Consider the following 27,325-nt stretch of genomic DNA (forward strand, 5'->3'; position numbering starts at 1 on the left):
ATCAACTTTAGATAGACAGCTTTAGATAGACTGTGTGGGGCACTAATTAGTATCAGCCCAGTATAAGCCTGACATCTCAGGATGTCATTTGATGATGTTGGGAAGGGAAGGAGAAAAGTAGTTAAGAGGCAAGGCAGGCACTAATTCTTGATATTAAAAAGGGAAACTGCAGGCACATATTACAAAGAGTCCCACCAGAGTCTGATTCACAGTAGTAGTCACCACTTGTTGATGATAGCAAGCCAGGATTGACATGTATAATTAAGGTAGACTTCGTCAGTTGTGAATCACCACAAAACATGTCATGGCATCAAGAGTGAATTCAAAACATTGTGATCTGCAGGTCACTGAATATAGGAAGGATTCCTAGTAAGGAAAGGCCCCTATGATTTGCTCCCTCTTTCCAAAAGTTTTATTCACTGGCCATATCAGACCTCAGGCACAGGAGCAGACAAGGACAGGAAGGGTTGGCCAGCTCCCTTGATGGCACCACAGCAGGTTCCTAGATAAGAGTTATTGTGAAGCTAGAGAATATGCAGGCAAGGCCAACCACAGAAAAACTTACACCATTTCTTTGGCTTCATATAGTTTTCTTTACCTGATACAAACACACACGCTTCACCCCAGATGCTGGTTGGGGCTTATGGAAGCTGAATTCCACTCCATTGGGAAGCTTGAGGAATGCTGGCTTAGAAGAATGACTAGAAAGAGGGATACACTAGCATTATCTAAAATTATCCATGCTGCAAAGAATGCAGAGGATTTCCCATGTCTTTTCAAAAACTAGAATATGGAATCCCCCAGCAGAGTTGAATATGAGCAGGAGGGAACTACTGCACTCATGGTCGGCTTTGCTTATCTCTGCCTTCAGCTGCTGGGTGGGGAAAGGCAGCTCCCAATCCAAGTGGGCTTGGAGCACAAAATAACATTCAGAAGTTGTTCGACTTCAGTGCAGGTCAACAGGTAGGAAAAAGGATAATTTAAGGGTCTGGCGAGATTGGGGTTACTTTTTATGAATTCCTAAGTAGCGAGGCAGAAAAAATGGGAGGGATGACAGCTATTAAGTTCTTTTCTAACTCATTCTGTCTTCACTCATCTGTCTTCTTTTTCTAAGTGAAGCTCATCTTTTTTTACTTCCTTTCCTCTTCTTAATTCCAACATCATGGAAAGATCATTCAGGGGAATTGCTTTCTGTTCACTTCCTCTAATTTCTAGTCTGTGGTTGAAGGAACATGCCAGTGGCTTGGCTGGGTATGTGGGATTGATCTTAAGGCTGCCAACTTAGCTTAAATACAAGCAGCTGATCTGTTCCTGAAATTTGATTTCCAGAAAGCAATAGAAAAGCTTGGAGTTAAATGCTGTTGTGGGATACATATCAAGTAGTAGGTTGAATTCAGTGTTGTTTTCACAGGTCTTGAACTTTTTCAGGCAAACAACAACAACAACCATTCTTGTCTCGGAAAAAAACTAATTGCCAGAGACATATTTTATCAACCTATTTTAATTCAATTTTTACTACCAAGGTAGTTATAAAGCATCTTCTCCCTTTATGAACTAATTGAGTATTATGAAATAGGAGCAGGTTATAATAAATCAATGTCTTGTCTTTGCTAATGAAAAACAAACCAAGGAGACATTCAGAAAAATAGTGATAGATATCAGCATCCCTTTCTCAGGCATTTTTGCACCTGCTTTCCAGTTTCCTTTTTCTCTGACATAAGAAAAGGTGGGAATATTCACCTACGTAAACAGAAAAGAAGGGGGTAAGGAAAAATTATGAGAATGGAGAAGAGTTACGCAATTCCTTTGGACTATAGTTTCCTTGTCAGTTGGGATCTCAGGAAAGAGTTATGTATATCTTTGGTGTAATTGCTTAATATTTGGGATTAGAATTCAAGGAACCTCCTCCTTTTGCCCACCAAACTGTTAACCAATGCTAGCACATTTTTTTTAACATAATGCCTCTGTAAGTTCACAAGATATTTTATGCAAAAATATGATTTGTTTCTTCATGAACTCAGCTAGTTTGATTTATAAACCCTCATTTATAGTTAATCCAACCCTACTTTATTCAATAAGAAAAAAAAATAAGCAAATTGCTAATCACCATACATCAATCAGTTTGAATTTTTAAACCTAATTGTAAGGTCTCCCCTAAATGATATTTTTAATCATAACATTATTAAAATATGGTTTGGATCAGTCAAGTTTCATTTCTAATCTGAGTCAGGAATGATATTATGTGCTTTTTTATGAGTTTATATTTTAGTTGGCACAGTTCATTTAGCTGTGAGGTCTTACCAGGAGTACACTGTATTGGTTGCATACTATCAATTCAGAATGCAAGTTAAGTTATCATATTTGCATTGAGTTGCCCAATGAGTAAGAGATTGCGAGACGGAGACAGGGAGATTATCTTGATTTGCTCTTCCAGAGATTCTCAGTAGGCAAAAATTAAATGCATGTAAAGATTTTTCTCATTGTAAAGCTAAATTATTGACATCTGCACACTCAATGGCTGCGAAAGGCACCACTACCATAGCCAGTTGAAAGAATGGCACATCTCTCTTAAACGTAAATAAAAATTTAGACAAGCAAAGTGATGTTTTAACTAAAGAGGGAAATGTTTGTAAAAGAGATGTTTACTTCTTTTTCCCTCCATGCAGGTGGTATTTTGCTGGGAATGTAGAAATTAGAATGTAGAAATGCTTTTTTAGCCACATTGTTTAACCCAGACAGATGTTCTGTATTAAAAGTAAAAAGCATTTCAGTAATTTGCTTTGTTTTTTTCCCCCCTCTGCTCCCACCAAGTATTACAGGTTTCTTTAATCTGAAGCGGCACCAGATCCTGGGGTTCCTTTGAGGGATGCAATTTCTGATCTGGCTCCAGATCAAGGAGGGAAGGAGCAGATGATTGGTGCTGCCTTAAAAGCCCAGCATCCAGCTCCTCTTGCTGCATCCTTTATTTCTAATCATCACGACTGGGCTGGGGTGTGTCTTCTTTAAGCCAGATAAAATGAAAGGAGCTTATCACTACCCAACATATTCATGTGCCCTTCTTGTGAAAGAACATGTAAAAACAGAGGTGGCCTATCACTGTGCCAAACTAGGCAATTAAAATTAAAATGAGTTTTAATTGATTTAATGTAATTGTTAGTTTAAATCTGTTTAGGTGTCAGAGTTCGAGACTGTTTAAAAAAAATATAGTGACAGTGTAATCACATGCATGTTTCAATTAGGTTAGTAACTGCAGGGAACTATCATAGTGGAAGTCTACAAATTCCACTGCAATGTAAAAAATTCCGCAGCCTCAATACCAGTTTAGTATTCTGTGGATGAAAATGTACTATCAATTCATATTATCTTTGCAACTATTTATTTAGTCCCCTAAGAAGTCTATCTTTTAACTTATTTTAGAAAGAAACTTCCCATTCCCCACTCCAACTCTTTTTTTTTCCTTCACAAAGAACAAACATGATGTGGTGAATCCAGTGGTCATTCCTCAACTACCGTGTTTCTCATATAATAAGGCCGGGTCTTATTTTTTTTTGAGCCCCGAAAAAATGGCTAGGCCGTCTTTTCGGGGGTGACTTAATTCCCCCCCTTGCATCTTTGGGCGGGCGGGTGGCGACGGCTTGGATGTTGACCTCGGCGTTGGTGAGGCATTTAGTATCGGGGTCAACGCAGGCAGCACCATATCCGAGTGTGCAACAAAAGTACTTCCTAACGGCAAGCCCCCCCACCATTCCCCCCATTTTGCATGTTTTAATATAGGCCTTAATTTGTGGGGGAAGGGCTTAACTTCATTTCATGCCTATAAAACATGCTGGGACTTCCTATTGGGGGAGGCCGTATTGTTGGAGAAACAGGGTAGTAACTTACAGTCTCTTCTCAAATGATTCAACCACAATTGTGCTAAAATAACAATAATGAGGAGGCTTTATATCACTTCAACAACGGTTGGATGATGCAACGAAGACACTGTAAGTCACTAATGAGGAGAAGTTGGGGACCACCAAGACTCAAATTCAATTTCTCACTCCGCTGTGGAGCTTTGCATCATTTTTTCTCTCTTGGTCCAACTTCCACGGATTATTATGGAGCTAAAAAGAAAGAACTCTTGAATATTCAGAGAATGGGTAGAATATACACATAAATGTTATCTCTTCACTCTCCCCTATATTTTTTTCAGAAATGCTAGAACTCTTAAGAACATTCTGTGAGACCCTTGAGTCGTATCCAGAATCACTTAGAAAAAAAGAGTGGAATTATAGAAATGCAGTCCGCTGTATGATCTTTCCTTCTCAAAGGACCTCTGATGCCAAGATCACATAGCTAGTCAAAAAAATTTACTTGATAAAAGGACAAATAGGTTACAAAAGATGTGTGAGTCACACAAAGTAGTTCATGATCAGTGTTTCCACATATATATTTACCAATATGTATTCCTTTTCAGGATAATTTTATGCATGTTTGTTCCCTGCATAAAAATTATATTCTTAGCATAATCTCCAACTGGATCAAAAATATTATTCATATAAAAATACAAATGTTTGCTCTGTCTCCTGCTATTGTTTTTTTCAATCAAGGTCCCTATTTGTTTATGTGAAAAGTCACAATTCCACGGAGTTGCTTGCTAGGTTTTCGCTACTTAAAAAAAAGTCAGAAATTCTGCAAGATACTCAGACATATCAGAGTGTTGCACAGAACAGATCAAAGCCTTCCGCTCGAAAATTGGTCCCTCCACACCCTCTCTTACCTTGATGTGCTTCTTTTTGTCCTGAGGGCTAAGTAGACTTTCAATTCTGCCATTTAGGTGTGTTTCCAGGGAAATTAAAGTGTGTGTTTGGTTGTTCTACATGGCAAACTATGGAAGCAACCATTGTTCCTCTTCCTAACTCTAAACTGGCTTCCAGTCAGTTGTGTAGCTGTCCAGAGGATGACCATCAAAGGATGTGACTTTAAGATAATATTTTTCTTTTAAGAATCATGCTTACTCCAAGTACAATTAGGTTAAACTGCACTGCACACATCTGTTGGGTCAGTAGATGACAGCAAAGAGTTGGAACACTCTATCTCTTTGCTGCCACCTAGTGATCATCCATGACTTTTCAGCATATAATAAGGTAAAATGTGCCCGGGGCACAGTGTAGTATAATACCCCAAAGAAAGTTAACTTTGAATTCAAAATGCTTCCCCTCTGAAATAAAGCCATCTTCTTTCTATTTTCTATTTCTTTACTATATTTAGAAACCTACTGTATATAAATATATACCATATTATAGTAAACATAAGGATAAATTATTTGATGTCATCCTTCCAGGAAATGTCATAAAATGAGCATGTTCACCCGCTGAGGAGCAGACCTCCTCCGCCAGCAAATTAAATTGACTTTCTCTATTGGTAGGCAGATAAGTGCGACTATTGATCAATGCACCAGGACCAAACCAATTCCATTGAACTAAACTATCAATGAGAAAGGTTTCAAATGATCAGCAAATCGTTTATTGTAAACCTGCACATGTGCTGGGCTGCCTAGTTTTGAATGGTCTGCTATAATTGACACCTGTGATTCTGGGACTTTAAGATAGTTTTCAAACACACACACACACACACACACACACACACACACTCCAAAGGTGTGCCTCCTATCCAGCCCCACACAAAGAAACAACAGCTCTATTGGACAGTCTCATTTAACTTGCTTTTGTGATCATCTATCCTTTTCTTCAGTTGTTTAGAAATACAGGTAGTCCTCAACGTACGACCAAACTGAGCCCAACATTTCTGTTGCTAAGCAAGACAGTTGTTAAGTGAGCTTTGCCCCCATTTTACATCCTTTCTTGCCACCCTTGTTAAGTTGTTAAGTTAGGAACACGCTGGTTAAGTGACTTCCCCATTGACTTTGGTGGTCAGAAGGTTGCAAAAGGCGATCACACGACCTCAGGGACACTGCAATCGTCATAAATATGAGTCAGTTGCCAAGCGTCTGAATTTTGATCACATGACCACTTGGATACTGCAATGGTCGTAAGTGTGAAAAACAGCACTTTTTTCAGTGCTGTTGTACCTTTGAACAGTCACTAAATGAACTGTTGTAAGTCGAGGACTACCTGTTTGAGCAACAACCTTGTCTTTGACGTCCAGTCCATAATTCCTCACGTTGTGTAATGTTACTCAGCTTGACTCTCTTTCCTGATAAGGTTTTCGGCCTTTTTTTCTTTTTTCTTTTCTGATCACTCCCCTTGGGAAGTTGGAAGATTATTCTCTTTGAAGGAGGAAAGGTTTCTTCCATACCTGCTTAGCAGCATGTCTTGTTTTTATACATTTGTCCAAAGGGTAAAATACACTGCACCTGCTGCACTATTAGCAAGGGAACACGAAACCTGTCCTGGAACACAACAGTGGATCTCACTACTTTTCCTTTTCTAGAATTACATGTCTTAAGGGTTGTTTTTTTCTGAGTAGGACACAGTAATTATTCCTGGCATTCATTGTTGAGTAAAACTGGATGGGATCATCAGTCTGTAAATTTCTAGAGACTTGTTGTTTTCTGGGATCCCAACAGTTTTTCCCTTCCCTGAATTCTGATGGATATTTTCCAGATCATGCCAGCCTAATCTTAAATAGGTTTTGTTGGAACTGGTACAAGATCTGGTAACGGGCCACCAAACAGGAGTGGGGATGGCTCAACATAAGAACTATGGCAGCCATAACTATGAGACCAAAACAATTCTTTGACTCTTTTGATGCCTTCCTCTCTCAAATTTCCTTGGGCCTTAATTACAAATTAATTTCTTCTGGATGAAGAAAGCAAGGGGGAAAAAAATCACTTCAATATTATTTCCAAGACAAAGCACTGACCCTCTAGGTTAGGGCAATCTGTAGCTCACTCACCTATTTGTTGTGTGGATATTTTGCATTACTGTTCCCAAGATTCGTGACTATGGATCATGCTTGCTGGAACCAATGGGGAGCTGTTGTCTACAATATCCAGAGAACATTGGCTTGCCTATTTCTGAGTAGATCAATGGCTCTCTTATCTAGAGAGCCATTATCTCTTATCTACATTAAATTCCCATCTTTTTTAAAAAAAATCTTGCTTCTAGATTTGGAGTGGGAGGAGAGAGAACTTGATGTAAAATGTAAGTTAAGACAGCCATTTATCTACTTAGAAGTAGGCAAGCCAATGTTCTCTGGTTATTGTAGATAACAACTCCCATTGGTTCCAGCAAGCATGATTCATGGCCTTCTTGTAAAAATCCCACTTGCCTGAACTTAACCTATTTCACTCTGTTCCTTTTTAAGTTTTGACCTTATCCTACTGTTAAAAAGAGCACAGCTTGATTTGTCTCCTCCAGTCTGGTTCCTGCTGGAGCAGTGTTTCTCAACCTTGGCAACTTTAAGATGTGAGGACTTCAGCTCCCAGAATCCCCCAGCCAGGCTGGCTGAGGAATTCTGGGAATTGAAGTCCACGCATCTAAAAGTTGCCAAGGTTGAAGAACACTGTTCTAGATGCAATCAATCCAATGCCTCTGGCGGGCAACAGATTGAGGAAAGGTGCCATTGCTCTACCATGCTCAGTTAGAGTGGCATTCTTATTACCAATGCTTATATAGTTCATCTTATTCTTTTTTTCCCCCTTTCTCTTGAATAGCACAAAACTGGTTGCAACATGGCCTCAATCCTGCAGTGCTGCCCTTTCCTGACCCGCAATCCATCTCTTTTCCTACGGAAAGCTGGCCCGCTGCTGGTCAACAGTGCTCAACGTTGCCCTGTGATGGTAGCCCGCACTTTCTATAGTTCTGTCACTGACCTGCAGAGTGAAAAGGACACCTGTGGAAACACTGGTGAGATGATGGGGTGGAGCTCAGAGAAAAGATACTGGAAGGGGAACAGAAACTGATCTCATATCAGATCCACAGATGCCAAACCAAAGCACATATTTTATGCTTGGAACTCATAATTGGGCTCTCGTACAGGTGTTCCAGGTTATTTAAATCAAGCCAGTCTCTTGGTAACAAACCTATATTTTGTGGGTATAGAGGATGTGTACTCCCAGCATAATTTGATTACATATAGAAGGGTTGAAATCTCTGTGTGAAAACACCTAGAATCCTTTTTATAGAGCGGCTCCTTTTTGAAATTGTTCTTTTGTAGTTCAAGACATGGTGTCATCATTTCACAGTCACTAATTAGCTCAGAGGCAACTTGTAATTCTTCTAATTTTTTACTTCCTGGCTGACAGTACATGGACACATTCAGAAATTTGTATTTCAGTCTGTAGAAAAGGAAGTGGAAATTGCATCTTTTCTTCCCTATGCATAAAAAAAGGTTTGCCTTGACAAAGCGATCACATTAAAATAAGAACATAACCTGACAGAAATATAAGCTAGAATCTTGTTCCTGCTGCTTGGTTTTCCTATAATCATATGGAAGAATTCTTTCCCAGGTTTGTATGGATGGAATAATCTCTGATTATGTGATTGACAGGTCATAGATTCGCTCATGACCATTAAAAATATTAGGTGTTGAAAGTTGGTTCAAATGTCCAACCAAGTCAATTGAGGGATCTGAAACCAGGCATATTGGTTATATCTTCATGATAGAAGATATTTGCATGAACACACCTCACATCTCCCATTGCAAAAAATCGTTAATAGATGATTAGAAAATTAATGATTTCTGACTGCTGGAGACCCAATGCCAGAACCCCAGCCTACCCTATCCTGGTACCCTCTAGTCATCCTGGGATAGAACTTCTCAGATTTACTGACAATACGACCAATACCAAGAATTTGGGGAGTTGAGTTCTCATTTTGGAAGGCATCAGTTTAGAGAAATGGGAGACCTAGAGGTCTGCATGGACAAATAATCTACTTAAGTCCAAAGTCCTTAGAAAAAGTTGAAGTGGTGGAGAATCTGGAAGCTACTACATGTCAGGCACAAAGAACCAGGAGCATTTGTTGAATTCAAAGCACTGAAGAGTTTATTATTATTATCAACTAAGGTCAAAATTGGTGCTAGATAAGGGTCAACTGAATTCACTGGGTGGGGGGGGGTGGTAGGGGGTGGATATGGATCTCTTGTGGCTGTGCATTGATTCCAAACAGATGACACATTTAATCCTGCCTTCCAGTTCAGCCTTCTCATCTCCTACACTAAATTTGCCATGCCTACTGGGAATCCAGTTCAAGAATATCTCTCTCAACCTCTCTCCGGAGGCTGAAATAACCATGGGTTTTCTTTTATGCACCTTTCAATTCCCCGCTCAGCATCCCGGTCTCTCCCTGCCACCCAGTGCCCTTTTATGGAATCCGAACGTCAAAGCGGCCAGAGCTCCTTTGTGCAGGAAGCAAAACCTGAACTCCAGGAAGACGTCGAGCCTTTCAAATCAGGTAAGGAAGGAGGCCAACCTCCTTGGGATCACGATGGTTGGGAAAGATGAGACCCCCCCCCCTCCCCTCCCTGGACCTTCCTCTGACCTGTGTGTGCATCCCCTCCCCTCTCTCTAGGAGTGCTGACGTCCTTGCTGAGAGAGGTGCACTGCAGCCTCAGAAAGAAGTTGCTGGGCTCTAACCAAGTGTCTCACCTCATCCAGGACAACATGCCAGGTTGGGGGATTGGATCCTGATAGCTTCTTCCATGGGGTGGAGGTGGGGGAGTTGCCCAGAGGGTCTGTGATATCTTCCAGCTTCCCTTGGGTATTAGGGTCAGCAGCGCAGATTAACGGATTCCGTCTGAAGACTTAATAATCACTTAATAATCGTTTCAAGCTTAACTGCCCGAGGTCTGCTTCCTGCTCTCTCTCCCAAATGAAAACAGGGGGTATAAATGACATTTACTGTTTGTTTATATCATCTGTTACAGAGGTGGTACTCAGCAGGTTCTGACCAGTTCTGGAGAACTGGTGGTGGAAATTTTGAGTAGTTTGGAGAACCGGCAAATACCACCTCTGACTGGCCCCGCCAACCCCATCTCTTCTCTGCCTCCTGAGTCCCAGCTGATCATTGGCTAGGTCTTCTTTTGTTGCCCTGCACAGGAGAATGGAGCTGGAAAGCAGGTTAGTGGGGTGAGGAGGGAATGGAGATTTTACAGTATCCTGTCCCTGCCACGCCCACAGAACCAGTAGTAAAAAAAATTTGAATCCCACCACTGTCCCACTTTTTAGCATTATAAAGTGAGGATGCTTTTAAGATTATTGCCATCCACTTCTCGCCATATCTTATCCAGAGGATCGGCTAGCAACCAGGCTGTCCTCCCAGCCCCAAACCTTCGCCGCCCTCTCTGATTGTCAAACTCTCTTCTCTGTGATCCATACTAAAGCCTCAAAAGAGGAATGACCTGGGATCTGTTGATCCATTTTTTTAGGAGAAAAACCGAGATCATCTTTTTTTTCATTACCTTTCTATGACTAATCTGTCAGTGGCTTGCACAACTTTAGTAGAACGAGACAAACCTATACCAGACACCCAGGCAAAAACAAAATAAACAGCTGCCTCTGAGAGCAAAGATGTTTACCTTGTCTCTATGTGAGCCTTGGTGGCACAGTGGTTAGAATGCAGTATTTGCAGGCTAATTCTGCTGACTGCCAGGAGTTCAAGCCTGACCGACTCAAGGTTGACTCAGCCTTCCATCCTTCTGAGTTTGGTAAAATGAGGACCCAGATTGTTGGGGACAATAGACTGACTCTGTAAACTGCTTACAGAGGGCTGTAAAGCACTATGAAGTGGTATATAAGTCTAAGTGCTATTGCTATATTGGGTTGATTTCACATTTCAATTACAATCCATGTACAGTGCAGAATAATTGCCGAGATTCTTGGCCTTCTCTAAGGTCTGACTGGAAGATGGCAAGCCGAGGATTGAACCACACAGAGAAGCATTAGGCACCTTCTCTGTTGAGCCCTTTGAGTGCATAGGAGCCTTAATTATTCAGTAATTACAGGTAGTCTTCATTTAGCAATTACAACTGGGACCGGCAACTAGATTGTCAAATAAAGCAGTCACTGAATAAAACAGCAACTGCACTTAATGATCTTACTTCAGCTTTCCTTTGCTTTACAGACCTGTGAGGATCATAACCGTGAGGACTGGTAGCAGAGTTACCTTTTCATTGTCGTAACTATGAGTGGTCGCTAAACAAGGTGCTCATTAAATGAGGACGACCTGCATATTGAAATAAGGCCTTTATTAGACTTACTGAAAGTTTACGGAAACATTTGCAACTTTACAAATGAGCAGCCTGCTCACTCTTTTCTCCATACTCTGAGCTAGGCAGGCTAGAAGCAATGTGAAATAAACAAATAATAACAAGCATATTGCCTTAAACTAGATTTGGGATTTCCAACCGCCCACTTCCTCCACATAACTGCTTCTTTGCTTTTTTGTTTCTTAATTATTGCTTTTTCATTATGTTTGTACAGTTGTGCTCAGCATGTTGTTTGGCAATGATTGTTTTACCATCAAAAAAGGCTCAGTGGAAGCCATCCAAATGCCCTGCATGAATAGGCTTTATGTGGCTTTAGAGCAAGTCTAAATATTTGGCATTATTTATTCTGACTTGTAGCTGGTTTCCAGAGTTTCAGGCACGGTTTGCCGGTTGGTTGGTTTTTATATTACCAGTTCTATGTTCAGGTTGAAATGGTAGGGATTAAGTCTTTGACCTTCTGGATGCACACTGAATGCACATTATATCTGGGCTGGAAAAAATCTTGTCAGAATTTTCTGTATCTCTTTGCTGCCATCTGGTGAGTATCTGTACTCACACCATTGATATTCTAGCCAACAAAGGCCCACCATAAGGTTTCTACTATAGGAAGTAGTAGAAGACCCAGGGGTGGGCTTCAAAATTTTTAGCAAGGAGTTCTCTGCCTGGTTGCTGGGTCAGTGTGGCCATGGTGGATGTGGCCTAGTTGGCCTCTTGCACCATGGCGAGGGGGGGGGTGTTTTTTGCCCTTCCTGGGCCCCAGAGACTTTCCTCAACCCTCCAGGAGGGCAGAAACGGCCTCCCCAGGCTCCAGAGGCTCTCTGGAAGCCAGAAACTGGCCCGTTTCCAGCCTTCCCCAACTTCTGGGAGGCCATTTTTCACCCTCCCCAAGCCTCCGTGCATGCCTTGCACATACCTGCATCCAAAATAGGCCACATGGGAACTCCTCGGAGGGGGGGCGGGCAGGGCCAGACAGGAGTGAGATTTGGGAGCTCTCTGAACTGTGCTTCCGCTAGGGGTTCTCCCAGCCCCCTGCAAATCCCCAGTAGCCCACCCTGAGAAGATCTCAGCATGTATTTGCAGAGAACAGTTTCTGCCATTTTTGTCTCCTATTTCATCTCTCCCATCTCTCATGTGCTGAAACAGCACCTCTCCCCTTACTGGATTTGCATGGTTGGGAATGCCAGTTGGAGGGCACCACGTAGGAGAAGATTGTTAAAGCTTCCAAACCTGTCTGTCCTCTATTAAATGTTAGGTGCTGCTGCCCCGTTACCGATTGGCTTTAACCACTGAATTGCAAAATGTTAATTATTCAAGTTCCGCCTCACAATAATATAGAAGGTTAACCCAGGCTAAGCAGAATATTGAGAGCTACTTTGATGTTGTAGTTAAGGTGCTGTCCTAGGAACCAGGAGACTTGAGTTCTAGTCCCACTTTAGCCAAGAAAGCTGGCTGGGTGATTTTGGACCGATCCAGAGGTGGTATTCAGCAGGTTCTGAGCAGTTCTGGAGAACCGGTAGTAGAAATGTTGAGTAGTTGGGAGAACCGGCAAATACCCCCTCTGACTGGCCCCCTCTCCATCTATTCTCTGCCTCCCGAGTCCCAGCTGATTGGCTGGGTCTCCTTTTGTTGCCCTGCACAGGAGAACAGAGCTGGAAAGCAGGCTAGGGGGTGGGGAGGGAATGGGGATTTTGCAATATCCTTCCCCTGCCATGCCCACAAGCCACACCCACCAAGCCAAGCCACACCCACCAAGCCACGCCCACAGAACCGGTAGTAAAAAAAAATTGAATCCCACCATCAACCTTTCAGCCCAATCTACCCTAGAGTTGTTGTGGGTAAAATAGGAGGAGGAAGGAGTACTAGATACAGTCACCGCCTTGAGTTATTTATACAAGTAATAAAGGCAGGATATAAAGTATATAAATAATAAGCTTTGGTGGCCTCTTCCTGCATGCTGTTCTTTAACTGTAAAGCCATCATTGAGAAACAATGAGTGAGGGTCAACGCAAGCAGAAATTAACCCCGGTGGTTTCCTAACAGAGAGCCCTGTGTTTGACTATGATGCGTTCTTTGAAGAAAAAATCCAAGCGAAGAAACAAGATCATACCTATCGGATCTTCAAGACTGTGAATCGCCGGGCAGATGCCTATCCTTTTGCTGAAGACTTCTCTACCTCTGAGGTTGAAGCGCGAGAGGTGTCCGTCTGGTGCAGCAATGACTACCTCGGAATGAGTCGTCACCCTCGTGTGCTGCAAGCCATACAGTGAGTGGCAGACAACACTTCCTGCACTGCCATTTTCCACACCTCCCAAACAATTCTAATTTCTTCCTTGTATGTCCAGCTTTTCCCGACTGCAGGAATTCTACTTCCCACCATTCCCAGCTAACGTGTATAATGGGGACAATGGGGAAACTGAGTTCAACCTGAGGAGGGCCTGAGGCTTTTCTTGATATTCATGAGCAACTCTACAGTGGAGGGGGGACCCCTCGCTTTGCCACTCTATAGAGAGTAACTCTATAGTTGAAGGTGGACCCTCGCTTTGCCACTCTATAGAGAGAACTCTATAGTTGAAGGTGGACCCTCGCTTTGCCACTCTATAGAGAGAACTCTATAGTTGAAGGTGGACCCTCGCTTTGCCACTCTATAGAGAAAACTCTATAGTTGAAGGTGGACCCTCGCTTTGCCACTCTATTGACAGCAACTCTATAGTAGAGGACCCTCATTTTGCCACTGCCAATCAAATAAGATTTGGGGTGGGGTGGTAGATTTCTCAATTTATATTAGCATTATTCTAACAAAGACCTTTGTCTGAAGGAAAAAAGGAACACGGGCATGTCTTGAAGCTTTTCTAGAACTCCCTGATCCATACCTTGTTCCAGCTTTAGCTTAGATAAGGTCAGCAGAGCCATAGGTCATGGATGGGAGAGGGCAGAAATGGTGCTTAGGCTAGGAAGCTCTCTTCAAACTTTTCTCCTTAGCTACATGGTAGAGGGAGAAAAAGCCTCTTGATTCCAACAGGCCTTGTGTAGGTCTCCCTTTGCTGCACTTATGAAACTTTATGATGGTTTCACCCTCTAAAATATCCTAAATCCCTTTGTGTGGAGGTGCAGCTGTAAATTTCCCGAACTAAATAGTATCCCGAAAGCTACTAGAGCTGGGGCAGCCACTGAACTTAGGGAGTGGAACTGAACAAAGGGAGCATCTACAAGTAGTGCTTGAGTTACAGCCATTCGTTTAGTGACCATTCAAAGTTACAAAGGCACTTTTCGGTGACTTAGGACCAGTGTCCTCGCACTTACAACTGTCACAGCATCCCCACGGTTACTTGATCAAAATTTGGGCACTTGGCCACCAACGTGCATTTATGACAGTTGCCGTGTCTGGGCTCATGTAATCATCATTTGCGAACTGTCCACAAGCAAAGTCAATGGTTGGGAGCCAGATTCACTTAACGATGGCATGATTCATTTAACAACTGAAGTGATTCATTCACTTAACAATCTTGGCAAAGAAGATTGTAAAACTGGGTGTGACTTGCCCAATGTCAACTGCCTTGCTTACCAACAGAAGACCAGTCGGGTCCCAACTGTCCTAGGTTAAGGACTACCTATATTCAGAACCCTTCTTCCCCTCAGCATGGCTGTCTCTAGCAAAAGCTTTCCTCTCAGAAACCCGAAAGCCGGGTATTAGAACCGGTCATGGATTATCTTGTCTGTTTTCTGAGCAAGGTCTCGTTCTCCTCTTCTAACCCGCAGGGATACTCTGCAGTGTTATGGCGCAGGAGCTGGAGGTACCAGGAACATTTCCGGCACCAGCCGATTCCACGTAGCTCTGGAGGAGGAATTGGCCAGCTTGCACAATAAAGATGCCGCTCTGCTATTTACCTCCTGTTTTGTGGCCAATGACTCTACTCTCTTCACGCTTGCCCGCATGATGCCAGGTAACCAGGCAGTGCAGGAGTCCTAGGATCAGCCTGAAGTCAAGAACTCCGTTCTCCCTAATTTGTGGCACGAGGAAAGATGGGGTATTATTCTTGGCTTGGTTTCTCTCCCGTAGGATGTGAAATCTACTCTGATGCTGGGAATCATGCATCCATGATCCAGGGCATTCGAAACAGCGGCGTTCCAAAGTATGTGTTTCGGCATAATGATCCACACCATTTGGAGGAGCTCCTTCGCAAGGCCAAACCCAGCACTCCAAAGATTGTCGCCTTTGAAACTGTGCATTCCATGGATGGTAATTGACTCCCTTTAGGTTTCACTACAAGGTGTCCTAATAACTTCATGAAACACCATCATGCATCAGAAAGGAATTTCTTGGTATAAGGTGATCAAGAGCAATTCCTTCTTCCTGGGCCAGCCGAGACTCCTTGGCCAGTCGAAGAAGGGGTAACCAACAGTAGGTTCAGGGGAAAAATGGCAAAGATAATGAAAGGGTCACTATGGAAAGGACTAGATAAACAATAAACAACAATAAACAGTTTATTGTTGTTATAAACGGACTAGGTCAAAAGACTTTCAGGGCAAGAGGTGAGCTAAAAATGCAGGAAGCAAAGGTAGCCACTAGGTTAATACTGCAAAAAGGACTACAAAAACTGTGGTCTGGGTGTTGCATGCACACACAAAAATGGGTTGGAAGCTTTTGCCACTCAGGTAATTGCCAAATCCAATGTTTTCAATACTCCTTTGCCCGCAGGTGCCATCTGTCCCCTGGAAGAGATGTGCGATGTGGCCCACCGCTATGGGGCCATCACTTTTGTGGATGAGGTCCATGCTGTGGGACTCTATGGGGCCCAGGGAGCCGGCATTGGAGAACGTGATGGAGTGATGGGCAAAATAGACATCATATCTGGCACTCTGGGTGAGTTGGGAAAGCAAAGGCCCCGAGAGGAACCTGAAAGAAAGTGTGTTATAAATACTCTAAGACAACGGCCCCTAACCTTTTGGGCACCAGGGACTTTTAGTTCCAGGGAGAAAGGTTTTTCCACGAACCAGAGGGGGCATGGTTTTGCATGCTGCCTGCACACTGTGGATGGGGCTTTGCTTGTTGGCATGGTTGCTGATATGCCATGGACCGCTGCCGCTACTTGGACAGGGGGGCACTCCTGGGCACTCCTGTTCTCAGGGAACCCTACTGACCATTAAAAAAACTGAGCATCTCAAGACCCAAAGGTGATGAGTTCCACTGGTTGCTGCAAGATTTCAGCCTCTGATTTTTTCTCCTTACCATTCATAGGGAGGAAAAAATGCAAGGCATAAAATATATTCAACTTGCATACTGTATACAAGTTTCGGATCCAACTTCCCAGAATTCACAGAAGTCAGCGTGCAATTTTTAATTGCACTAGCTTAAATTCATGCTTTTTAATGCTAACTACACTTAATAGCATAAGATACACTTGTCATTAAAGATACGTCATTCTTTCCCTCCCTTTCTCCTCCAGGAAAGGCCTTCGGCTGTGTGGGCGGCTATGTGGCAAGCACCACTTCCCTCATTGATACAGTCCGCTCCTATGCAGCTGGATTCATTTTCACCACTTCGCTGCCCCCCATGGTATTGGCTGGGGCCCTGGAATCAGTTCGGATCCTGAAGAGTCCCGAGGGGCAGGTGCTGCGCCGTGCCCACCAACGCAACGTCAAGCACATGCGCCAGCTGCTTATGGATGCCGGGCTGCCTGTGGTCAGCTGTCCAAGTCACATCATCCCCATACGGGTATGGACGCCCTGGGATGGTGGAAGGGAGAAAGCTAGGGCTCTAGTAGCAAAATAGACACAGAATCTGGGGTACGGGACAGTCCTCAAGGCGAAAGGCTTAAATCCCACTGTGACGCCACTTCATAGAATATGGCCCTTTATAGAATACTTAAGAAAATGAAATGAATGAATGAGACTGACTAGCTGCAGAATCGTGTCCCATCGCACAAGGGGATGTCTAACCTAAACTCTCTATAGCCAACTTTCCGGATGGACGAAGCAGCTGCATGCCCTTCCTCAGCTGTCTGATTCATTCTTCCTCAGGTTGGAGATGCAGCCCTGAACACCCAGCTTTGTGATCTGCTCCTATCCAAGTACAACATCTACGTCCAGGCCATCAATTATCCTACAGTACCCCGGGGGGAGGAACTGCTACGGCTGGCCCCCTCGCCTCATCACACCCCACCCATGATGGACTACTTTGTGGGTGAGTCTCCAGTGCCGTGAGCACTCAGGCCCCAGCTCTATCCTACATAAATCATCTCATTCTATAAAAAATAAATGCTAGTAAAGGGCAAGATTAGAACCAGGGGTGGGATTCTACCGGTTCGGACCGGTTCTGTCATGATCCTGCGCAGTCTGGAGAACCGGCAAATCGTGCCCCTGGCTGGCCCCTCCCTTGTCCCCCCTCCCCTCCCCGCCCAGTCAGTCTTTATCGTGCATGTGCAATATTGCGTGCATGCCCGACATCTCGCTGGCTGCATTCTTCCCTGCCCAGTCACTCCTTAAGGTATTTTTTCCCCCCTCCCGACGGTCCGCTGTTCCTATGAGCAGCTGTGCCGGGATCCCCCTCGCTTACTTACTTCTTCATCCAGGAGGCTTCCCTGAGGCACAGGAAGGCAAAAAATGGAGGGGGGGGCACCACCCCACCCTCCCCTCCATTTTTTGCCTTCCTGGGTCCCGGGGAAGTTTCCTAGGAGGAAAAAACGCCCCCTCCTGCGCCTCAGGAGAGCCTCCTGGGGGGCATTTTTGCTCCCAGAAGGCTTCCCTGGGGCCCAGAAGGCCCCAAAACAGAACGGAGGGGGCTGAGTGCCCCCCCATGCTCAGTTTTTTTTCCTTCCTGAGCCCCAGGGGAGCCTTCTGGGAGCAAAAATGCCCCCCCAGGAGGTTCCCCTGAGGCACAGGAGGCCCCCCCAAAATGGGCGGGGGGGATTTGATGCAAAAAAGAAGAAGCCACGCCCACCCGGTCACATGGCCACACCCACCTAGTCATGCCCACAGAATCGGTTGTTACAAAATTTGAATCCCACCCGATTAGAACTCTTGAAATCCCTGTGGAAACAAGGCACTTGAGTGACAATTAAGTTATGGTTGCTTCTGTTCATTACATGCCCAGTATTACTCAGCGACCACTGAGGATGTCATAAACAGAACTGTGAACCCTAACCCTGAGACATACTTTTTACAAACTTAACCTGGTCTGCACAAACAATAGCTAAAATTAACTGCAAATTCATCATGGATTGGATATGAGAAATAATGAGGCAAATTATTCCGATCTCCCACTTTGAGTGGTAAAGGCTTGTGGTAAAGTAACTTCACAGTAAACAAAATTCAAATCTAGTACCATAGAAGAAATAGTACAGTATATACAGTAGAACCTCTGGTCATGACCATAATTCGTTCCATAATTTTGGTCGCAACCCGATTTGGTTGTGACCTGAATCTAATTTTGGAAGTAAGGCGCTTACAAAAAAAAAATGCCATGGAAGGGGAAATAGGCCACGAAAAAAAATGTGAATATTTTGGTTGGAACCCGATTTGGTCATGGTCAGATGCGTTCGTGACCAGAGGTTCTACTGTATTATGTAAATATTGCAGCTAGTCCTCTGATTTATAGTTCTAAGCAGATGCATGTACAGTATATCTTTTTTGGGGATGCTTCATTTGGTGTGCCTAGTGGTCTGCTTTTTCCACCCAATATTTATTAACCACCGAATGCAGAAAAAGGAAATCACCCCTTAGTAAACTGTTTTGAAAGGGTTTGTAAAAATTGTAGTTCTAAAAGTCCAAAACTGATCCTGTTGTTACCTCTAGTCCAGTCTTGTAAAAGGCTGACAATGAATAGGAGCCTTCTGATCACTGGAATATCCTTTATTTTCTCCCTTGGGAGATTTTACTTTACACATATGCACCTTGGCTAATACCGTAATTATCTGCCTAAGGTGAGTAAGTGCTGCCACCAAGTGGCCAATGGAGAATTTTTTTATTTTTAACTCCACAAACTCGTACTGTAAATAGCTGATGGTATTTATGGGGAGAGTTAAACAGTTCCTTAGATGCTGAAAGATCTATATTATTATTATATTATATATATTATGAAATATTAACCCATATTTCATAAAAGAAAATTGTATAGATTTTTCAACATTTTTAATAATCAGAAGCAAATTCAAAAGCAGGATGAAATAAGAGCTGAGACTTACCTGTCTATAAACAGAATATAAGCAGCCGCTTTCAAGAGAGATTTGACTCTTTTCTCACAGGATGGATTTTTAAAAAGCCAGCAATTTCCTCCTATCTTTAGCTTCTAATTCAGGGCCATGGCCATTCATTTTCTTACTACTAGCTCCAGAGACCACTATATAGTTCCCAATGATCCATTCAGCAACAATGCATTAATAGTCCGTATTTTAACCTGTTTTCTGTTTCCTTCTTTCAGAGAAACTGCTGGCTGCTTGGCAGGAGGTGGGCCTACCCCTACAGGTCTCAACCTCCCCCGAGTGCCACTTCTGCCACCGCCCACTTCATTTTGCCCTCATGAGTGAGTGGGAGCGGGATTACTTTGGAAACATGGGCCCCGATTATGTCACCCTTTGTGCCTAAGGCCACAGGATTGATACTTGCTGCCTGGGGATGCGAGCAGAGAGGGGCATGCCTCACACCAAGGCTGCTGAGCAGAAAAGGGATTGTCTGAATAAAATAAAGCTCTGAAACAGCTTTTTCTGCAGGTTTCATAGAATGTGACAATTTGGGCAAAAAAATTCCTCTAGCTGGCAGCCTTTTACATCCCTAGACCAAAATAGGAGTCAGTGGGACTGAGTTCACATAGTACATCAATCCCTGGTAGATTGTCACTCACAGCTGGCTGAGTACAAACAACATACTAAGTTGTAATTAAGTTTTCCAATATGAAAGGCTCACATAGATTATACTCTTATTTTCCACATGATTGTTTATTGGGATGCCAATTAATGGGAACATACAAAATGAAAAAACCTACATACTGTAGGATCAGCAGATAATGAGCTCTGGAGAAAACAGAGCAGACAGATTGGGGAATTCTAGTGGAATTATTTCAGTGAGCTGTGAAAGTAGGCAGAACTTTGTTTTCAAAACGAAAATTCACCTTCCCAAGCTTTGACCACGATTTACTCCCTGTTGGCCCTTCTACTTGAAATTCTCCAGCCACAACAGAAGAGGAATTTAGAAGCATTCAAACAAGCTCCAACTATAGCTGTGAGATTTTCTTAGCCTCACCTCCTCTCTTTTCAGAGAAGAATGTCCCCAGTTTACAGAGAAAATGCAAGAGTGTTTGTTTCTTTGTTTTGACCAAATACCTTTATTTTATCAAATGTTTTTTAAAAACGTATTTTCTACAAAGGAGAGTCATTTCCCAGCAATGACTTAAGATTTAAGTTTTTCATGGGGCAACAGTGAAAAAAGGACTGAGATCAAAGATTGCCCGAGTCCTTGCAGAAGTTCCTATGATATAAAAGAGACACGTTGAGCAGAAAAATCTACATCCTTCACCTCGGGCAGCCACTTGGAATTATTCATCCCAAGTCAGAGTGGCCTGCCTGGGCAGTTCAAATGGAGTACACAGCACCCAAAATACAAATCAGATTTAGCCTCCCCTTGTTCTACTCAGGAAGTGCTCTAGCTGGCCCACAGGAAGTAGTTACACCGTGCACGGGAATCTGAGGGTTTCCCCTGAGGCCGGGCACAGACAAAGAAGCGCCGTCCACAATTTGGCCCTTGTTTCTTCACTGTCCGCAACACACAGGGCTCCTTATGGGCCTTGCAGCGAGGTGGGTGTGCAGGGCCAGGTAGCAGTGACTTCCACAACCCAGACTGATTTTGCTTAGAGGGGAGTGTATTTTTCTCACAATTCATAGCTGCCTTAGGACTCTCAACAGGTGTCTGGGTTACCCCTGAGACTTCCTCCCCCACATATTTGTCAGCTTTCCTTTCAGGGCTCTCCATAGGAGGCTGCTTCCCAGAATCCTCTGCTGCTGCCTTCTGGACCACATTCAAAACTGACTGGCCCCTTCCACCATCCACAGGTTCAGCATCCGAGTTCCCAGCTTTGAAGAAGCTACGCAAATCCCCTTGCCCTTTCTGTGCTGGGCCGGTCCGCCTCTTCCTCAAATCCCCCAAGGCAGTTTTCTCCATTTTGCTCCGTTTCGGCCCCTTCTCAGGCAGTTGAGTCTGTTCCACTTTTACCAGAAACCGACTGAGCTTCTGTTGGGTGCCAGCAAACTCAGGCAGGAACCGGGTGCAGAGTGGAGGACACCGTGGGGCAGCCAGGCAGGTACTTTTCAGCACAGCCTGCACAGGACAGTGGTCAGAGCCAAGCACCTCTGGCATGATCTGGGCATCGGTCAGTTCCAACAATGCCAGAGCACGGTCAGCCAGGATGTAGTCAATGCGGGTACCATAGTTCAGATGCCGGGATCCTGTTACGTTACACCAGCAAGTGTAGGCTTCATCCTGACTTGGGTTCAGAAAGCGGAAAGTATCAACAAAGAGGTTCTCGTTCTCAGAACTTTTGCCAGGCTCCCAGAGGAACCCATCCAGCCAACGGCGGCCAGGATGCTCCCGGAAGGATTCCTGCAGTCAGAAAAGAAGCATTAGGGATACATTATTAGACCATCAGGCTAGTTTTATGAGATTAAAGTGCTTTCCATGTATCACCAAATGGGTGCAAGATTTTGGTACCGGGACTTCAAAATGGGTAGAATCGTATCTCACATATAGTGGCTCTGGTTGCAAATGTGGCCATAATTTAAGGTTTACAAGACCATTGTTTCCATCTCATCCCCAACTCAATGTGGTAGGAAACTGTGCTGTTGGGTTTAGTAATGATGGCCACAGGACTCTCAAGGGCTGCAAAAAAGGGCCTGGAAAGCCATATGCAAGCCTGGGGGCTATAAGTTACTCTCCCCTGCTTTGTAATAACCTTGTACAATAGATCAGCATTATTTTATTTATTTACTGTACATCCCGATTTTATTACTTTTTTAAATAACTCAAGGTGGTAAATATTTTCCTATTTTCCCCACAACAACCAGCCGTTGAGTTGAGTTGGGCTGAGAAAGCGACTGGTCCAAAGTCACCAAGCTGGCTTTCATGCTGAAGGTGGGAACTCATGGCCTTCACTTACCAAGTCTCCTGGATCACAGTGATCGATGGGCCTGTGTGCAGTATTGATGTCTCCCAGGATGATCACATGGCTAGAGGAAGAGAGGAAATGTGCACAATCTTCAAGATCAAAAAACTGCAGCTCCATTTTGGAGACTGCTAGTACACATATAAAGCACAGCTGATGTCTCAGAATCAGGCAACTGCAGCATTGAGAAATATCAGCAAGGAGAAATTTGGTTCCAAGTACAAGTTTGGAGTAAAACTTTGGAGTAAAACACTGGACATCAACTTAAACCAAGTGACATCTTTGGTCTCTGTCATAAAGGGTCAGATAGCAATGGTTTTCCTAGGCTTCAAATACATCTCTTTTCACACAAATAGTTTTTGTTCCAGAATTTCCTTAAAAAGTAGGCGATTTGCTTAAACCACTGAAATCTCAGTATCTACAAATCCAAACAATCTGTATTGCACAAATCCCACTTAGTGAGTTGCATAAAATTCAGAAAAGATCTGGGATAAATAGGATCTGTTTTGAATTTCATATTCATACAATATGTATTTTGCTCAATTTATTCAGTCAAAAAAAAAAGCAGCTTGAATGTTACTTTAAAAAAGAAAGAATTCAAAGGGATATTACGGGACTTATAAATAGGAACAAATATTTATTAGATTATCTTAGTTTTAGTAAACTTTACGGTTTCTCTGCAAGATAGATCAACATTGTTCTCCTCTCACTGCAGAAAGCAGAAAGAATATTGCTTAGCCTAGCTCAATGCAATAATAATAATAATAACAGCTGAATCAAGCATTTCACAGCATACCTACCCTCCAGCTCTAAGAAGAGCTTCAGCTCGGGCTTGCAAGAGGCGGTAGAATTGCAACTTGAAGTCTCCACGTTCTGGCTTTTCGGGGTCAGCGCGAGGGCAATACACATTGATGACAGTCATCACAGTTTCCTGCTGTTCTGAAGTGCTGCAACACAGAGCAAGTGTAGAGTTCAGTTCCCACCTCTCTCTATGCCATCCAATAATGCTCAGTCAACCGCACCTATTATGAAGAATCTAACTATTTTCAGCCTATATTCAAACCCCACTTTCTGCTACTGGAGGATATTCCAAAAGGAGTAATATTTTGCATGTATACATCTCCTTTATTCAGCTTCACATCTTAAATACAAGCATCTGGCTGATCCAATCCGCAACACATTTACTCTATCATTCTACTGACAAAGGGTCAACTGGGAAGTTCTGAAAAGAGATGCCCCCAACACACTGCAATGACTGTATTGGTCCTCTTCTATTTTTGTTTTAAGCTACTAGTACATAAACAGGAGTCATTCTAACTAGGTGACCCTATCAATTGAATATTATTATATTAATGTTAGATATGTTTCAGCCACTTTAAGTCTAGTAGTTAAGGCACCAGGAGACTGTGACTTCCAGTCCTGCCTTAGGCATGAAACCCAGCTGGGTGACTTTGAGCCAGTCATTTTCTCTCAGCCCACGTCACCACACAGGGTTGTTATTGGAAGGAAAATAGGAGTGTGAAGGAATATGGTGTGTGTTCACCCCCTGAGTTGTTTATAAAAATAATAAAGGCGGGATATAAACAAAAGAAATAATATGTTTGTCATATGTCATATAGATGTTGATGTAGTTGTCTGGGTTTGTTATTTATTTCTCGTAATGTATTTCTATTTCTATGTATTTTGTGAAATTTACATTCTTTTTTATGAGCTGCCCAGTCAGCCTGAAGTCAAGTGGCAGCAAAGTTAAGGGAAGTAAGTAAATAAATATTATCACTATTATTATAAATGATGTCATTGCAACAACTTCTTTCCACTGGCGCTCCCCAGCAAAAAGTATTTGCAAATCAAGTTGCCTTTGAAACTGAAGGTAAAATGTTATTATACAGTAATTACAGTAGTTAGAACAGCCTTAATCTCCATGAATATATCTCTAATTCTTCTACCATGAGCAACATATAGGCTTATTCCAATGGGTTAATTATAGTTTTGCTTGTTTGTGCCTTCAATGCCCATATAAAAGAATTCAGCACTATTAACCAAATCGTATCTGGAGAGATGGGAGCCATTTATTTTGCACATGTATTAGCAATATAGCAATAGCACTTAGACTTATATACCACTTCACAGTGCTTTCCAGCCCTTTCTAAGCGGTTTACAGAGTCAGCCTATTCCCCGCCAACAATCTGGGTCCCCATTTTACCGATCTCGGAAGGATGGAAGGCTGAGCCAACCTTGATCCTGGTGAGATTCAAACTGCCAAATTGCAGGCAGCCGGCAGCAGTAGCCTGCAGTACTGCATTCTAACCACTGCGCCACCACAGCTCAGTATTGTTGAGTTTAAACTGGCATCAGGAGTTTCTGAATTCATATTAACATTTTGTGGGGCTGCCGCATTTATCTGTAAGACCTGTTAAAGACTGGGATTAACCAGGAATACTATAACCAGGTTGCATACCTCCAACTGACTGTCTGCTACCATCTAGAGGCTATCTGAATTTGTGCAGGGTGTTTATGGCCTAGAATTAACTCCCAAATGCCTGGTTTACCATTAAGGGCTATGCAGTGATCCAAACTCAAATGGAAAAGATGATTCAGAATTTGCATGAGCATACTTATCATTCCTGTCGGCGCTTCCTTAAATCAAACATATTATTTTGGGGGATTCCCCTATAGTCTTGCTAGCCCAGAAAAAGTTAGCCTTTTAAAGCAGTCACCAATAGATGCCACAGGAATACTCCTACGCACTCCAAACCTTCTCTTCCCCTTCAAATCCAAATCACAACACCGCTTTATTAATTACTTCTCTGTTCATCTCCATATTAGATGAGTTGTCAGCTTCCAGGAAATTTGCTAACCCAACATAAACAACAGGTATTCCTTCCCTGCCTTTGTGATTGCTATCTTTACCATATGCGATGACGGGTGATTACTGCCCGGCCTTCACTGTCCAGGGCCTTGAGCTCATCAACTGTGAAGTCCTCTGTGTTTCCATAACAACCGACTGCTCCACTGTGCTTGGTAAACAGCCCAGACAAGCCCTCCTCAGCCGCTTCTGGGGTCGCACTTGCTTTACAGAAGGTTGCAACGCCTAGAAACGGAGATTTAAAAGGTCATCTTTCAGCCAAAAGGGCAAAAAAGCTATCTATTTAATCACAGGCCCAACATTTTCACTAACTGCAGAAATCCTGAATAGCAACCAAATGCGCAAAGCCATAATATAGCCTTCCCAGATTTTAGAGTGGCCTTTGATTTAATTTCCCAGTGCAACCTTTGGCATAAGCTTCAAATCTCTTTACAAAATGAAGCCTCGTTTTATCTAATACATAAATAATAAGGACAAAGTGCAGACCTCAGGGACATTTAAACCAAGGACATTCCTGCTAAGAGAAGAGCTCAGCGTGGATTTATTCTGGCGCTATCATTATTTAGTTATTGCATCAATCCTTTAATTGTCATGATGAGCAACTCCTATCAACCCACCAAAATGGAAGGCAAGCATATAATAATCCTATTATATCATGACACAGTAAATTGGAAACAGATTGAAAAAACAAGGAAAGACTTCCAAAAGATCTCTGAGCTTAGGTTTCCACCATGAATTGGTATGATAAAGGATGAACAAATAGTAGTTGAAAGAAGATGAAACAATGAAGGAATATACTAAACTATTGTACAGTAGAGTTGGCAACATCCAAGATACTTTTAGAAGATATGCTCTATTTACAAGAACCTGTAGTACTAGAAGATGAAGTTAGTCCAACACTCCAATCTTTACCAGGTCAAAAGGTTATAAGAACTTATGAAATACCCATAGAAATATAGCAAGCAATAGAAAAAGAATCAGTTAAGCAATCAAGTTATGCCAACAAATCTGGAGAATGATACAGTGGCGAGCAGATTAGAAGAAGTCAATTTAAATTCCAATGCCAAAAAAGGCAGTGTGTGCAAGAGAGTGTGAAAAATATTGTACAATATCTTAAATTTTACATTCCAACAAAATAATGCTTGATATCACAGAACACAGATTAAAACCCTACATTGAAAAAAAAGATGCCACATGTTCAAATTGCTTTTAAAAACATGAGACATTTTCAGCCATGCCTTTGAATCATACTTATTTCTCTAGTCAGAGAAATGACACTGTTTAAGACACAGCAAAAGGAATCAATTGAGAAACTATTAATCCACGAATCAACTGGACTTGTCAGGATTGCTAACCCATCAGTACCTGAATAGCCACTGCGAGTGCGACTGAAACTGAAGTAGGAGCTGTAGCCCTCCACTATAGCAAGTGGTTCTTCCAGCAGGTCCCCTGAGGACAAAGCAGAATTTTAGCGAGGAAAAAGATCCGTCTGGAGCAGCTTTTCCCAGCTTGGTGTTCCCAACATGGTTGAACTTTTCCTCCTGTGATCCCAGCCAGCAAGGCCAGCAAGCTTTAGAGACAAACTATAATACACACACAATCACACTGCTTTTCTTTCCCAGTTTTTTTTTTAAAAAGGAATATTAATGCAGTGTATGGTCAGCCAGCATATGGCTTAAGGCTCAACATGGAAAAAAAGTATTTTTAAAGCATTAGTGTACAATCGTGGAACATTTCTCATTGTCTGAAATCCCAGGGACCCATTACAGTTTAAAGCAGGGCTGTCAAACTAACGGCCCATGGGCTGGATGCATCACATGCTGGCCACGCCCATGCCCGGTTTAGCGAAGGGGGAAAAAGTCCCAATATGTCATGTGATGCCGCCATGATGATGTGAGTTTGACACCCCTGATTTAAGGACTGAAAATGACTAGCTAGATTAAATTTGGTTTGCCTCACTGAAACACAGGCACACATTCTCATGTTCAGCAAATAGTATGTACATGAGACGTACATCAGGCTACTTTACTAAAACTAGAATTTTCTTGATTCCTTTTCAATATTGTGGTTGCTACAGTTTTTTTTTTTTTTATCTAAAAAGT

General features: G+C 42.8%; 2 protein-coding genes across 4 annotated transcripts in view; one reads left to right on the forward strand and one right to left on the reverse strand.

The window, feature by feature from the left end:
* The window catches only part of APEX2 (apurinic/apyrimidinic endodeoxyribonuclease 2), a 60,903-nt gene that overhangs the window by 31,990 nt on the left and 1,588 nt on the right, over positions 1-27,325 (reverse strand). Inside the window, exons 2-6 of one of the 2 annotated variants that reach the window (XM_026676292.2) lie at positions 26,589-26,672; positions 25,268-25,448; positions 23,158-23,304; positions 22,352-22,421; positions 20,500-21,798 (exon numbers count right to left, since the gene is read on the reverse strand). In XM_026676292.2, coding sequence (XP_026532077.1) covers positions 20,845-21,798; positions 22,352-22,421; positions 23,158-23,304; positions 25,268-25,448; positions 26,589-26,672 — 1,436 coding nt within the window. In that variant the 3' untranslated portion in view covers positions 20,500-20,844. Of the gene's footprint in view, positions 1-20,499; positions 21,799-22,351; positions 22,422-23,157; positions 23,305-25,267; positions 25,449-26,588; positions 26,673-27,325 lie in introns of those variants that run through there. The other variant, XM_087956775.1, reaches the window with a different exon arrangement.
* Positions 854-19,911, forward strand: ALAS2 (5'-aminolevulinate synthase 2). Of its 2 annotated transcripts, XM_026676291.2 has the most exons (11): positions 854-963; positions 7,658-7,850; positions 9,276-9,398; positions 9,516-9,614; positions 13,252-13,474; positions 14,968-15,152; positions 15,269-15,448; positions 15,908-16,072; positions 16,656-16,924; positions 17,230-17,392; positions 19,628-19,911. In XM_026676291.2, exons 2-11 carry the CDS (start codon positions 7,676-7,678, stop codon positions 19,789-19,791), a joined length of 1,746 nt encoding a protein of 581 aa, XP_026532076.1. In that variant the 5' UTR covers positions 854-963; positions 7,658-7,675; the 3' UTR covers positions 19,792-19,911. The 2 variants fall into 2 exon arrangements, with proteins under 2 accessions (XP_026532076.1, XP_087812900.1); XM_087956774.1 differs by lacking the exons at positions 9,276-9,398; positions 9,516-9,614 and having other exon boundaries at positions 888-963.

The sequence above is a fragment of the Notechis scutatus genome, chromosome 2 (genome assembly GCF_049901735.1).
Source record: "Notechis scutatus isolate UNSWTSFEM ecotype Mainland chromosome 2, rNotScu1.2, whole genome shotgun sequence".
NCBI lineage: Eukaryota > Metazoa > Chordata > Lepidosauria > Squamata > Elapidae > Notechis > Notechis scutatus.

Coding starts and splice junctions, on each gene's coding strand:
- ALAS2 (XM_026676291.2), top strand. CDS start 7,676: ATGGCCTCAATCCTGCAGTGCTGCCCTTTCCTGACCCGCAATCCATCT. Junction 7,851..9,275: donor GGACACCTGTGGAAACACTG/GTGAGATGATGG, acceptor TTCCCCGCTCAG/CATCCCGGTCTCTCCCTGCC. Junction 15,153..15,268: donor GCTTGCCCGCATGATGCCAG/GTAACCAGGCAG, acceptor TCTCTCCCGTAG/GATGTGAAATCTACTCTGAT.